Source organism: Heterodontus francisci, chromosome 33 (assembly GCF_036365525.1).
Source record: "Heterodontus francisci isolate sHetFra1 chromosome 33, sHetFra1.hap1, whole genome shotgun sequence".
Lineage (NCBI taxonomy): Eukaryota > Metazoa > Chordata > Chondrichthyes > Heterodontiformes > Heterodontidae > Heterodontus > Heterodontus francisci.
The window spans coordinates 17,657,812-17,672,739 of record NC_090403.1 but is presented as its reverse complement, the minus strand read 5'-3'; the positions used below and the strand labels follow the sequence as shown (position 1 = coordinate 17,672,739).

The following is a 14,928-nucleotide window of genomic DNA, read 5'->3' as shown; positions in this document are numbered from 1 at the left end:
CCTCACATTGTATGTCTGGCTAAAGAGCTTCAGTTAATCAGAAGCACCAACAGCACACACTGCCATAATAATAAAAGCAAAATACTGCGGATGCTGGAGAAGGGTCACTGAACTGAAACGTTAACTCTGCTTCTCTCTCCACAGATGCTGCCAGACCTGCTGAGTATTTCCAGCATTTCCTGTTATTATATTATAAGCACACACTGCCCTCCTCAATCAGGAATAAAATCTAGCATAGCATAAATATTATCTCAAATTTGGACAAAGAGTGAACTGAAAGCTATAAAACAAACTTTAGCTTCCCACTGAATCAAGTCTTGTCTCACCTGAATCTGTACCTGGACAATGCCAGTGATACAGAATGCAAGAGAAGCTCCCAGCATCCCAATAAACATTCGCAAGACTGGTCTGTAGGGTAGAAGCAAATCAGAGAGTTAATCATCAGAAGCAGAGAGAGAGAGTTCATCGCCAGAAGCAGAAAGAAAGAAAGAGTTAATTATCAGAACCAGAGAGAGAGATTGTGTAAAGCATCAGAACCAGAGAGAGTGAGAGGGAAAGGGTGTTAATCATCAAAACCAGAAAGAGAGAGAGAGTTAAACATTAGAACCAGAGAGGGAGAGAGTTAATCATCAGAACCAGAGAGAGAAAGAGAGTTAATCATCAGAACCAGAGAGAGAGAGAGTTAATCATCAGAACCAGAGAGAGAGAGAGTTAATCATCAGAACCAGTGAGAGAGAGAGAAATCATGTTAATCATCAGAAGCAGAAAGAAAGAAAGAGTTAATCATCAGACCCAGAGAGACAGATTGTGTTAAGCATCAGAACCAGAGAGAGTGAGAGGGAAAGCGTGTTAATCATCAGACCCAGAAAGAGAGAGAGAGTTAAACATTAGAACCAGAGAGGGAGATAATCATCAGAACCAGAGAGGGAGATAATCATCAGAACCAGAGAGGGAGATAATCATCAGAACCAGAGAGGGAGATAATCATCAGAACCAGAGAGGGAGATAATCATCAGAACCAGAGAGGGAGATAATCATCAGAACCAGAGAGGGAGATAATCATCAGAACCAGAGAGGGAGATAATCATCAGAACCAGAGAGGGAGATAATCATCAGAACCAGAGAGGGAGATAATCATCAGAACCAGAGAGGGAGATAATCATCAGAACCAGAGAGGGAGATAATCATCAGAACCAGAGAGGGAGATAATCATCAGAACCAGAGAGGGAGATAATCATCAGAACCAGAGAGGGAGATAATCATCAGAACCAGAGAGGGAGCTAATCATCAGAACCAGAGAGGGAGCTAATCATCAGAACCAGAGAGGGAGATAATCATCAGAACCAGAGAGGGAGATAATCATCAGAACCAGAGAGAGAGATAATCATCAGAACCAGAGAGAGAGACAATCATCAGAACCAGAGAGAGAGAGAGTTAATCATCAGAACCAGAGAGAGAGAGAGTTAATCATCAGAACCAGAGAGAGAGAGAGTTAATCATCAGAACCAGAGAGAGAGAGAGTTAATCATCAGAACCTGAGAGAGAGAGAGATAATCATCAGAACCTGAGAGAGAGAGAGATAATCATCAGAACCAGAGAGTGAGAGAGTTAATCATTAGAACCAGAGTGAGAGAGTTAATCATTAGAACCAGAGAGAGAGAGTTCATCATCAGAACCAGACAAAGAGTTAATTATTAGAACCAGAGAGAGAGAGTTAATCATCAGAACCAGAGAGAGAGAGTTAATTATTAGAACTGGAGAGAGAGAGTGAGTTTTTCATCAGAACCAGTGAGAGTTAATCATCAGAACCAGAGAGAGAGAGTTAATCATCAGAACCAGAGAGAGAGAGTTCATCATCAGAACCAGAGAGAGAGAGTTAATCATCAGAACCAGAGAGTGAGAGAGCTAATCATCAGAACCAGAGAGAGAGAGAGTTTATCATCAGAACCAGAGAGTGAGAGAGTTAATCATCAGAACCAGAGAGAGAGAGAGTTAATCATCAGAACCTGAGAGAGAGAGAGATAATCATCAGAACCAGAGAGTGAGAGAGTTAATCATTAGAACCAGAGTGAGAGAGTTAATCATTAGAACCAGAGAGAGAGAGTTCATCATCAGAACCAGACAAAGAGTTAATTATTAGAACCAGAGAGAGAGAGTTAATCATCAGAACCAGAGAGAGAGAGTTAATCATCAGAACCAGAGAGAGAGAGTTAATCATCAGAACCAGAGAGAGAGAGTTAATCATCAGAACCAGAGAGAGAGAGTTAATTATTAGAACTAGAGAGAGAGAGTGAGTTTTTCATCAGAACCAGTGAGAGTTAATTATTAGAACCAGAGAGAGAGAGTTAATCATCAGAACCAGAGAGAGAGAGTTCATCATCAGAACCAGAGAGAGAGAGTTAATCATCAGAACCAGAGAGAGTGAGAGTTAATCATCAGAACCAGAGAGTGAGAGTTAATCATCAGAACCAGAGAGTGAGAGTTAATCATCAGAACCAGAGAGTGAGAGTTAATCATCAGAACCAGAGAGTGAGAGATAATCATCAGAACCAGAGAGAGAGAGAGATAATCATCAGAACCAGAGAGAGAGAGAATTAATCATCAGAACCAGAGAGAGAGAGAGTTAATCATCAGAACCAGAGAGAGAGAGAGTTAATCATCAGAACCAGAGAGAGAGAGAGTTAATCATCAGAACCTGAGAGAGAGAGAGATAATCATCAGAACCAGAGAGTGAGAGAGTTAATCATTAGAACCAGAGTGAGAGAGTTAATCATCAGAACCAGAGAGAGAGAGTTCATCATCAGAACCAGAGAGAGAGAGTTAATTATTAGAACTGGAGAGAGAGAGTGAGTTTTTCATCAGAACCAGTGAGAGTTAATTATTAGAACCAGAGAGAGAGAGAGAGAGTTAATCATCAGAACCATAGAGAGAGTGAGAGAGTTAATTATAAGAACCAGAGAGAGAGTGAGAGAATTAATTAGTAGAACCAGAGATAGAGAGAGAGAGTTAATCATTAGAACCAGAGAGAGAGAGAGAGAGTTAATTATTAGAACGAGAGAGAGAGAGTTATTCATCAGAACCAGAGAGTGTGAGTTATTCATCAGAACCAGAGAGTGAGAGAGCTAATCATCAGAACCAGAGAGAGAGAGAGTTTATCATCAGAACCAGAGAGTGAGAGAGTTAATCATCAGAACCAGAGAGAGAGAGAGTTAATCATCAGAACCTGAGAGAGAGAGAGATAATCATCAGAACCAGAGAGTGAGAGAGTTAATCATTAGAACCAGAGTGAGAGAGTTAATTATTAGAACCAGAGAGAGAGAGTTAATCATCAGAACCAGAGAGAGAGAGTTAATTATTAGAACTGGAGAGAGAGAGTGAGTTTTTCATCAGAACCAGTGAGAGTTAATTATTAGAACCAGAGAGAGAGAGAGAGAGTTAATCATCAGAACCATAGAGAGAGTGAGAGAGTTAATTATAAGAACCAGAGAGAGAGTGAGAGAATTAATTAGTAGAACCAGAGATAGAGAGAGAGAGTTAATCATTAGAACCAGAGAGAGAGAGAGAGAGAGTTAATTATTAGAACGAGAGAGTGAGAGTTATTCATCAGAACCAGAGAGTGAGAGTTATTCATCAGAACCAGAGAGTGAGAGAGCTAATCATCAGAACCAGAGAGAGAGAGAGTTTATCATAAGAACCAGAGAGTGAGAGTTAATCATCAGAACCAGAGAGTGAGAGTTAATCATCAGAACCAGAGAGTGAGAGTTAATCATCAGAACCAGAGAGAGTGAGTTAATCATCAGAACCAGAGAGAGTGTGAGTTTATCATCAGAACCAGAGAGAGAGAGAGTTTATCATCAGAACCAGAGAGTGAGAGTTAATCATCAGAACCAGAGAGAGTGAGTTAATCATCAGAACCAGAGAGAGTGAGTTAATCATCAGAACCAGAGAGAGTGAGTTAATCATCAGAACCAGAGAGAGTGTGAGTTTATCATCAGAACCAGAGAGAGTGAGAGTTAATCATCAGAACCAGAGAGTGTGAGTTAATCATCAGAACCAGAGAGAGTGAGAGTTTATCATCAGAACCAGAGAGTGAGAGAGTTAATCATCAGAACCAGAGAGTGTGAGTTAATCATCAGAACCAGAGAGAGTGAGAGTTTATCATCAGAACCAGAGAGTGAGAGAGTTAATCATCAGAACCAGAGAGAGTGAGAGTTAATCATCAGAACCAGAGAGAGTGAGAGTTTATCATCAGAACCAGAGAGTGTGAGTTATTCATCAGAACCAGAGAGTGTGAGTTATTCATCAGAACCAGAGAGTGTGAGAGTTAATCATCAGAACCAGTGAGTGAGAGTTCATCATCAGAACCAGACAAAGAGTTAATTATTAGAACCAGAGAGAGAGAGTTAATCATCAGAACCAGAGAGAGAGAGTTATTCATCAGAACCAGAGAGTGTGAGAGTTAATCATCAGAACCAGTGAGTGAGAGTTAATCATCAGAACCAGAGAGAGTGAGAGATAATCATCAGAACCAGAGAGTGTGAGTTAATCATCAGAACCAGAGAGAGAGAGAGTTAATCATCAGAACCAGAGAGAGAGAGAGTTAATCATCAGAACCAGAGAGAGAGAGAGTTAATCATTAGAACCAGAGTGAGAGAGTTCATCATCAGAACCAGAGAGAGAGAGTTCATCATCAGAACCAGACAAAGAGTTAATTATTAGAACCAGAGAGAGAGAGTTAATCATCAGAACCAGAGAGAGAGAGTTCATCATCAGAACCAGAGAGAGAGAGTTAATCATCAGAACCAGAGAGAGTGAGAGATAATCATCAGAACCAGAGAGAGAGAGAGTTAATCATCAGAACCAGAGAGAGAGAGAGATAATCATCAGAACCAAAGAGAGAGAGAGTTAATCATTAGAACCAGAGTGAGAGAGTTAATCATTAGAACCAGAGAGAGAGAGTTCATCATCAGAACCAGACAAAGAGTTAATTATTAGAACCAGAGAGAGAGAGTTAATCATCAGAACCAGAGAGAGAGAGTTCATCATCAGAACCAGAGAGAGAGAGTTAATTATTAGAACTAGAGAGAGAGAGTGAGTTTTTCATCAGAACCAGTGAGAGTTAATTATTAGAACCAGAGAGAGAGAGAGAGAGTTAATCATCAGAACCATAGAGAGAGTGAGAGAGTTAATTATTAGAACCAGAGAGAGAGTGAGAGAATTAATTAGTAGAACCAGAGATAGAGAGAGAGAGTTAATCATCAGAACCAGAGAGAGAGAGAGTTAATCATTAGAACCAGAGAGAGAGAGAGAGAGTTAATTATTAGAACCAGAGAGAGAGAGTTATTCATCAGAACTAGAGAGTGTGAGTTATTCATCAGAACCAGAGAGTGAGAGAGTTTATCATCAGAACCAGAGAGTGAGAGAGTTTATCATCAGAGCCAGAGAGTGAGAGTTAATCATCAGAACCAGAGAGTGTGAGTTAATCATCAGAACCAGAGAGAGTGAGAGTTTATCATCAGAACCAGAGAGAGTGAGAGTTTATCATCAGAACCAGAGAGTGAGAGAGTTAATCATCAGAACCAGAGAGAGTGAGAGAGTTTATCATCAGAGCCAGAGAATGTGAGAGAGTTAATCATCAGAACCAGAGAGTGAGAGTTAATCATCAGAACCAGAGAGTGAGCGTTAATCATCAGAACCAGAGAGTGAGAGAGTTAATCATCAGAACCAGAGAGAGAGAGTTAATCATCAGAACCAGAGAGAGAGAGTTAATCATCAGAACCAGAGAGTGAGAGTTAATCATCAGAACCAGAGAGTGAGAGTTAATCATCAGAACCAGAGAGTGAGAGTTAATCATCAGAACCAGAGAGTGAGAGTTAATCATCAGAACCAGAGAGTGAGAGTTAATCATCAGAACCAGAGAGTGAGAGTTAATCATCAGAACCAGAGAGTGAGAGTTAATCATCAGAACCAGAGAGTGAGAGTTAATCATCAGAACCAGACAGTGTGAGAGAGTTAATCATCAGAACCAGAGAGAGTGAGAGAGTTAATCATTAGAACCAGAGAGAGTGAGAGTTAATCATCAGAACCAGAGAGAGTGAGAGTTAATCATCAGAACCAGAGAATGAGAGTTAATCATCAGAACCAGAGAGAGTGAGAGTTAATCATCAGAACCAGAGAGAGTGAGAGTTTATCATCAGAACCAGAGAGAGTGAGAGAGTTTATCATCAGAACCAGAGAGTGAGAGTTAATCATCAGAACCAGAGAGTGAGAGTTTATCATCAGAACCAGAGAGAGTGAGAGTTTATCATCAGAACCAGAGAGAGAGAGAGTTTATCATCAGAACCAGAGAGTGAGAGAGTTTATCATCAGAACCAGAGAGAGAGAGAGTTAATCATCAGAACCAGAGAGTGAGAGAGTTAATCATCAGAACCAGAGAGAGAGAGAGAGAGTTTATCATCAGAACCAGAGAGAGAGAGAGAGTTTATCATCAGAACCAGAGAGAGAGAGAGAGTTTATCATCAGAACCAGAGAGAGAGAGAGTTTATCATCAGAACCAGAGAGAGAGAGAGTTAATCATCAGAACCAGAGAGAGAGAGAGTTAATCATCAGAACCAGAGAGAGAGAGAGTTAATCATCAGAACCAGAGAGAGAGAGAGTTAATCATCAGAACCAGAGAGAGAGAGAGTTAATCATCAGAACCAGAGAGAGAGAGAGTTAATCATCAGAACCAGAGAGAGAGAGAGTTAATCATCAGAACCAGAGAGAGAGAGAGTTAATCATCAGAACCAGAGAGAGAGAGAGTTTATCATCAGAACCAGAGAGAGAGAGAGTTAATCATCAGAACCAGAGAGAGAGAGAGTTTATCATCAGAACCAGAGAGAGAGAGAGTTTATCATCAGAACCAGAGAGTGAGAGAGTTAATCATCAGAACCAGAGAGAGAGAGTTAATCATCAGAACCAGAGAGTGAGAGAGTTAATCATCAGAACCAGAGAGTGAGAGAGATAATCATCAGAACCAGAGAGTGAGAGTTAATCATCAGAACCAGTCAGAGTGAGAGTTAATCAGCAGCACCAGAGGGAGCGAATGCGTGTTAATCATCAGAAGCAGAGAGAGAGAGTTAATCATCAGAACCACAGAGTGGGAGAAAGAGTTAAACAGCAGAACAAGGGAAAATTACAGGCTGGCATCGAATCGAGGGGTTTGGGTGTTTTCTATATAGAATAACCTACCCGGGACTGAGTTACAGGCTGGAATCTAATCGATTGTTCCCCGGGGTTATTATATAGGATAAATGGCGCACAGGATTGGTTACAGGCTGGAATCTAATCAAGGGGTTTGGGTGGTTTACAGATAATTCCTGATCCTATCACAGCCTTTGTAAATGAGGGTTTTCACACTCGGTTCCATTATTAAAAAGGGACTCACCGTTAGGGCTCCTGTTATAGAAGCATAGAATGACGTAGCACAGAAGGAGGCCATTCAGCCCACCGTAACTATGCTGGATCTTTAGTCCAGTCATCAAAATAATCCCACTCCCCTGCTCTTTCCCCATTGCACTGAAAATTAACTTATCAAGTATTTATCGAATTCCCTTTTGAAAGTTACTACTGAATCTATTTCCACCATTGTAACGGATGGTATATTCCAGATTATAACTACTCGCTGCATGAAAGAAATTCTCTTCATCTCATTAACGTTGGAATCTCACCATCAGAAGCCCTGTTATCGAGGGGGTCTCATCCATGGGAACGTTATAAAAGAGGGATTCTCACCACTGCCCTAACAGCACACGGTCCCAGTATAAGAATCAGCTGACTGAGATTCCAAAAGAATCCAGGTGCCCTCGCATTAATCATTCTGAGATACGAATGCCTGAGCCTGAGGTTGGTCGGTCATTTCCTGAGATATTTCAAGGGACTGGGGAGATGAAGTGGACAGGATGAAGCACAAACAGAGGCTCTTACTGAATCAGCAGCTTTCTTTTCTCAAACTGAGGATAGATGACCCCTTCAAACAGCGGCAACAGCAGCAGCACGAATAAAACATTCAGACTCTGGAACAGATTAGAATCAATTTCATAAATGAAGGGGCACAAATTAGAATAATATCCCTGCTGACTGGGGGGACCCGAACCTTTCATAATGATGGGGTTCTCATTCCTGCTAACTCTGAGTCTCATAACCCTTTGCCTGCTGACTCTGGGATTCATGGCCCTCTTCCCTGTGACTCTGGGAGAGAGCGAGCCCAATGGAAACAGTGCTGGAGGCCAACAGGTAAAAGCAGCGACAGGGAGTCAGCGATAGCCAGAGAGAACGAGCCTGAAGGAAAGCAGTGTCAGAGAGCAACAAGTAAAAGGAGCAGACATGAAGGAGTTCGGGGTGGAGAAGCAGAGTGGAGTGAATGCGAGCATCAGGGAATGAGGTAAAAAAATAACCTAAAAGTGACATCAGCTCAAGGAAAGGTGCTGATTGGTGAGTAGCTGGTGAGTTTTTAATATAAGTTGTTAGTAAGTCTTTAGTTTATTTCTGTTAAGTTTAATAGGCTAATAAATAACGGCATGGAAGGGCACCTCACTCCCTTGGATCAGGGCGGCGCAGTGGTTAGCACCGCAGCCTCACAGCTCCAGCGACCCGGGTTCAATTCTGGGTACTGCCTGTGTGGAGTTTGCAAGTTCTCCCTGTGTCTGCATGGGTTTCCTCCGGGTGCTCCGGTTTCCTCCCACATGCCAAAGACTTGCTGGTTGATAGGTTAATTGCCCATTATAAATTGCCCCTAGTATAGGTAGGTGGTAGGGAAATATAGGGACAGGTGGGGATGTGGTAGGAATATGGAATTAGTGTAGGATTAGTGTAAATAGGTGTTTGATGGTCGGCACAGACTCGGTGGGCCGAAGGGCCTGTTTCAGTGCTGTATCTCTAAACTAAACTAAACTATATATCCTGTTCTATGTGGAAAATCCAGGGCATTACCTGTGTCCTGGACAACCACAGGTGCAGTAAGTGTCATCAGCCTGACCAGCTCGAGCTCCAGGTTTCAGAGCTTGAGCAGCAGCTGGCGTTACTGCAGTGCATCCGTGAGGCTGAGAGCCACGTGAATAGCACGTTTCTAGATATGGTCACCCCACAGCTTAAGGGTGTGCAGCAGAGAGGGAATAGGTGACTGCCAGGAAGTCGAGCAGGACTAACCAGGTAGTGCAGGAGTTCCTGGAGTGCATCTCACTCTCCAACTGCCATTCAGTTCTGAATAATGGTGAGAGTGATGGTTCCTCTGGGAAGTGCAGCCAGAGCTAAGTCCATGGCACCATGGCTGACTCAGCTGTACAGGGGGACAGGAGGAAGACTGGAAATGCAATAATGATAGAGGATTCTATATTTAGGGGAACAGACAGGGTGTTGCTTCCCTGGTGCCAGGGTCAAGGATATCACTGAGCGGCTGCTCTCACTCACTTACTCTGCCTTCAGACTGAAGGGGGAAATGGTGAACAGCCAGAAGTCGTGATCCATATAGGTAATAACACCATAGATAGAAAGAGGGCTGAGGCCCTGAAGACAGATTTTAGGGAGCTAGGAAGGACACTAGCAAGCAGGTCCACAAAGGTAGCTATCTCCAGATTACACCTGGTGCCACGTGCTAGTGAGTATAGAAATAGAAGGATAGAGCAGATGAATATGTGGCTGGAGAGATGGTGCAGGAGGGAGACTTTAGATTCCTGCAATCTTACGACTGGTTCTGGGGAGGTGGGACCTACACAGGCCAGATAGGTTCACCACAAAAGAGTCTGGACCTGATGTCTGCATAAGAAGGTTTGGTATTGGGAAGGGTTTAAATTAACTTGGCAGGTGGATGGGAACCAGGATGTAGCATAATAAAGGAAAAACAAGGTGCAAAAAGGATTGAGAGAGACAGATAGCACTAGAGTAAGAAATAGTAAGATATTAGGTGGGGTCAGAGTAAGAAGGAATGTAATATGGTCTAAATTAGGTTTACAGTGCATGTATGTGAATGCACAAAGCATGGTAAATAAGGTTAGTGAGCTGCAGGCACAAATAACAACGTAGGAATATGAATTTGTGGTGACATGGAGAAATGGCTCTAAAAAGGGCAGGATTGGGTACTAAAAATCCTTGATACAAAGTGTTCAGGAAAGGCAAGGAAAGAAAGAAAGGAGGAGGAGTGATAGTATTGATTAAGGACAATATTACAGTGCTGGAGGGAGAGGATGTCCTGGAGGGATCAAGGACAGAATCTATTTGGTTAGAGTTAAGAAACATTAGAGGTACCATTACATTGCTGGGTACAATCTATAGGCCACCAACTGGTGGGAAATTACAGAGAGGTGCAGAAACTATTGAATGGTAGTAATGGGGGACTTTAATTATCCAAACATAGACTGGCATAGTAATAGCGTAAAGGTGGAAAGAGTGGGTGAGTTTTTGAAGTGTGTTCAGGAGAATTTTCTTGATCAGTATGTTTCCAGTGCAACGGGAAAGGAGGCACTGCTGGATCTGGTTCTGGGGAATGAGGTAGGTCAAGTGGATCAAGTGTATGTAGGGGAATTTTTAGCAAACAGTTATGATAGTATCATAAGGTTTAGGTTAGTTATGGAAAGGACAAGGAGCAATTTAGAGTAAAAATAATTACATGGAGGATTTCAATGAGTTGAGAACAGGTCTGGCCCAGGTAAATTTGAATCAAAGATTGGCAAGCAAACCTGTAGCAGAACAATGGACTGCCTTTAAAGAGGAAATAGTTCAGATATAGTTGAGGTACATTCCCAGGAGGGGGAAAAATAGGGCAACTAAAGCCAGAGCTCCTGGCATGATGAAAAAGATAGAGAGTAAGATGGAGCAGTAAAAGGGTGCATATGACAGACGTCAGGTGGATAATACAAGTGAGAATCAGGCTGAATATATAAAGTTCAGATGGGAAGTGAAAAAGGAAATAAGAGAGGTAAAGAGATAATATGAGAGGAAACTGGTCGCTAACATAAAAGGGAATCTATAAGTCTTCAATTAGCACACAATAGGATAATAAGAGGAGGGATAGGGCTGATTAAGGACCAAAGGGAGGCAGAGGGCAAGACTGAGATACTAAATGAGTACATTGCATGTGTCATTCCCAAGGAAGAAGATGCTGCCAAAGTCATAGTGAAACAGGAGGTAATCGAAACACTGGATGAACTAAAAAATAATAAAAAGGAGATATTAAAAAGACTAAATGTACTTAAAGTTGTTAAGTCATCAGGACCAGATGGGATGCATGCGAGGATACTGAGAGAAGTAAGGGAGGAAATTGAAGAGGCACTGGCCGTAATCTTCCAATCCTTCATAGATACAGGGGTGGTGCCAGAGGACTGGAAAATTGCAAATGTTACACCCTTGTTCAGAAAAGGTGTAAGGATAAACCCAGCAACTACAGGCCAGTCAGTTTAACCTCAGTGGTGGGAAAACTTTCAGAAACGATAATCTGGAACAACATGAACAGTCAGTTGGAGAAATGTGGATTAACTAAGGAAAGCCAGCACAGATTTATTAAGGGCAAATCATGTTTAACTAATTTGATTGAGTTTTTTGATGAGGTAACAGAGAGGGTTGATGAGGGTAATGCAGTTGATGTTATGTACATGGGTTTCCAAAAGGTGTTTGATAAAGTACCACATAATAGGCTTGCTCGTAATTTTGAAACCCATGGAATAAAAAGGGACAGTGGCAACATGGATATGAAGTTGGCTGAACGACAGAAAACAGAGGGTAGTGGTGAACGGTTGTTTGTCAGTCTGGAGAAAGGTATCAGTGGGGTTCCCAAGGGATTGGTACTAGGACCATTGCTTTTCTTGGTATATATTAATGACCTAGACTTAGGTGCGCAGGGCACAATTTCAAAATTTTCAGATGACACCAAACTTGGAAGTATTGTGAACTGTGAGGAGGATAGTGATCGACTTCAAGAGGACATAGAAAGGCTGATGGAACGGGCAGACAAGCGGCAGATGAAATTTAAGGCAGAGAAGTGTAAAGTGATTCCTTTTGCTAGGACGAATGAGGAGAAGAAAAATAAATGAAAGGGTACAATTCTAAAGGGGTGCAGGAGCAGAGAGACCTGGGGCTATATGTGTACAAATTGTTGAAGGTGGCAGGGCAGTTTGAGAAAGTGGTTAAAAGGCATACGGGATCCTGGACTTTATAAACAGAAGCATAGAGTACAAACGCAAGGAAGTTATGGTGAACCTTTATAAAACACTGCTTTGGCCTCAATTGGAGTATTGTGTCGAATTCTGGGTACCACACTTTAGGAAGAATGTGAAGGCTTTAGAAAGGGTGCAGAAAAGATTCATGAGAATAGTTCCAGGTAAAAAGGACTTCAAGTTACATGGATAGATTGGAGATGCTGGGGTTGTTCTCCTTAGAGAAGAGAAGGTTGAGAGGAGATATGATAGAGGTGTTCAAAAACATTAGGGGTCTAGACAGAGTGGATCGAGAGAAACTGTTCTCGACGTCAGAAGTGTCAAGAACCTGAAGACCCTAATATAAGGTGAATGTCAAAAGTACGAAGGGCAACATGAGGAAACGCTTTTTAATGCAGCGAATGGTTAGTTTCTGGAATGCACTGCTTAAGACTGTGATGGAGATTCAATTGTGGCTTTCAGAAGGGAATTGGATAAGCACCTGAAGAGAAAAAATTTGCAGGGCTATGGTGAATGGGCAGAGAGTGGGACTAACTAAGTTTCTATTGCAAAAAGCCTGCATGGACACAACAGACCAAATGGCCTCCTTCTGTGCTGTAACCACTTTATGATTCTATGATCCCTCTCCCTGTGACTCTGGGGTCGACGTCCCTCTCTCTGTGACTCAAAGGTTCATGTCCCTCTCCCTGTGAATGCAGTATTCATGTCCCTTTCCATGCAATTGTGGGGTTCATATGCCTATTCTTTGCCAGATCAATCTAAAACTAATCCCACTGTTCCTCTCTCTTCTCATGGCTCTGTCCCTACTCCATGTAAATACTATTGTATGAGCTGCTTGTCTGTAGCCCCGCTCAGAGCATGACCAGGGAGTGAGAGAAGACCCCTTGAGTACGAGAGCACAACAATTTGTCACCATCCTGAACTGTTAGTAAACGTTGTTCCTGTCTCTGGAATCAGTTCAGCCAGCACTTTGACTGGATTCTGTCATTGCTGAAAGATCTGTGGCAGGGGCTGTACCTGCAGCTGGTCAGGTTTCAGTTTGATGGATCCAACATTCCTGTCCATCTCCTGGGCCTGAAGTGTCCACCGTGAGCCCTGCTGCTCATAGAGTGCCCAGTACATCGGCAGCAGTGGGTATAGCGCTAACACGTTGTACAGTCGTTTTGCATCATCAATGATCTCTCGCTGAAACACACAGAAGGACGAGTAAGAAATACAATGCTTGCAAATCATTTCGACCAGTTGCCCTGCATCAGGTAATCAGAGTGGGGCCTAGGGTTGCTAATCCTCCAGGATTGCCCTAGAGTCTCCAGGAATTAAAATCTAATCTCCAGGACACTGCTGTGAACAACCCCCAGGAAAATAATCATTGGGGTCTCAGAACAACTATGTTATTAAAAAAATTGAATATATTAGTGATTAATTATAAAGCTATTTGAGATAGGAAAAAGGCTGTTTGACAGTCAAGACTCATCCAATTGAGTAATGAAGAGATTGTTCGCTCTCCGATTGGTGAGGGAAGGCGAGGCAGTAAGTAGACGGATGTGTCGAGCACCAATGGCAACAGTCTGAAGGCGGGGCAGTTGGCTGCAGGAGGTCATGTGATGACACATCCTGGAATATGTCCAACCACAGTTGGCAACCCTATTGGGGCCACAGTGCTTACTTAAGACCATGGGCCAGATTTTGTTCTCATCCTGACGGCTGGATTTTGTGGTGGGGGAATCGGGGCAGAATCGCCCGCCATGGAACCTGACGCTGGTAATCCCGCATCTGATACTCCCAGGGGCGGGATAGGTGGACGACGATCTTCCCGCCCAGAGGCCAAATAAGGGCCTCTTCCCACTGCGGCTGGAATTTTACCAGCAGCAGGGGGTTGGCCTCCGCATTGCTGGGAAGACGCCTTGGAAAATGAGGCGCCCTCACTGCGGACTTGGCGGGGGGGGGGCGGGGGGTGGGGGGGGTTCCCTCCTTCATGGGAAATTTGTGGCTCACGAGCAACCACCACCCCACCCCCCCCCACCCCGCCAGTCCCCTTCACCAGGGCCTTCCAGACTGCCCCCGGCCATCCCGACTCACCTCTCTCTTCTCTGGGGTTCCAGCGCTGGGCCTGGGTCCGAGGCCTCTGCAGTATCAGCAGTGGCCATTGCTCCCGCTGCCAATACTGCTGAGCTGTAGGCCCTCTGATTGGCCGGCAGCTTTTGGAGGCAGGATCCCCATCCTAATAAAGTCTTTAAAGGTACTGGGATCCCACCTCCTTAAACTTTGACCCCAAAAGATCACTCTGGAGGTCTGAAAAAATGCAGAGGCAGGGATCCCCCCACCTTTTGGCCTGGCACCAGGAGCCCCACCCTCCTGCACAAAATCCAGCCCCTTAGAATCATTGAATCATAGAAAGTTAAAGGCACAGAACGAGGCGACTTGGCCTATCGTGTCCGTGCCAGCCGAGAAACGATCCGTCTATTCTAATCCCACCTTCCAGCATTTGGTTCGTAGCCCTGCAGATTATGGCACTTGAGGTGCATATCCAAACTCCTTTTGAATGAGTTGAGGGTCTCTGCCTCAACGACCCTTTCAGGCAGTGAGTTCCAGATCATCACCACCCTCTGGGTGAAAAAGCTTATCCTCGTCTCCCCTCTAATTCTTCGACCAATCACTTTAAATCTATGCCCCCTCATCACTGACCTCTCTGCTAAGGTGAATAGACCCTTCACCTCAACTCTATACAGGCCCCTCACAATTT

At 43.4% G+C, this 14,928-nt stretch overlaps 1 protein-coding gene across 1 annotated transcript in view; it reads right to left on the bottom strand.

Annotated features, from left to right (window-relative positions):
- Positions 1-14,928, bottom strand: part of LOC137348041 (solute carrier family 15 member 1-like) — a 196,168-nt gene that overhangs the window by 65,441 nt on the left and 115,799 nt on the right. The window contains exons 13-15 of the mRNA XM_068013142.1: positions 13,203-13,370; positions 7,966-8,054; positions 327-408 (exon numbers count right to left, since the gene is read on the bottom strand). Of these exons, the coding sequence (XP_067869243.1) occupies positions 327-408; positions 7,966-8,054; positions 13,203-13,370 (339 nt within the window). The remainder of the gene's footprint in view (positions 1-326; positions 409-7,965; positions 8,055-13,202; positions 13,371-14,928) is intronic.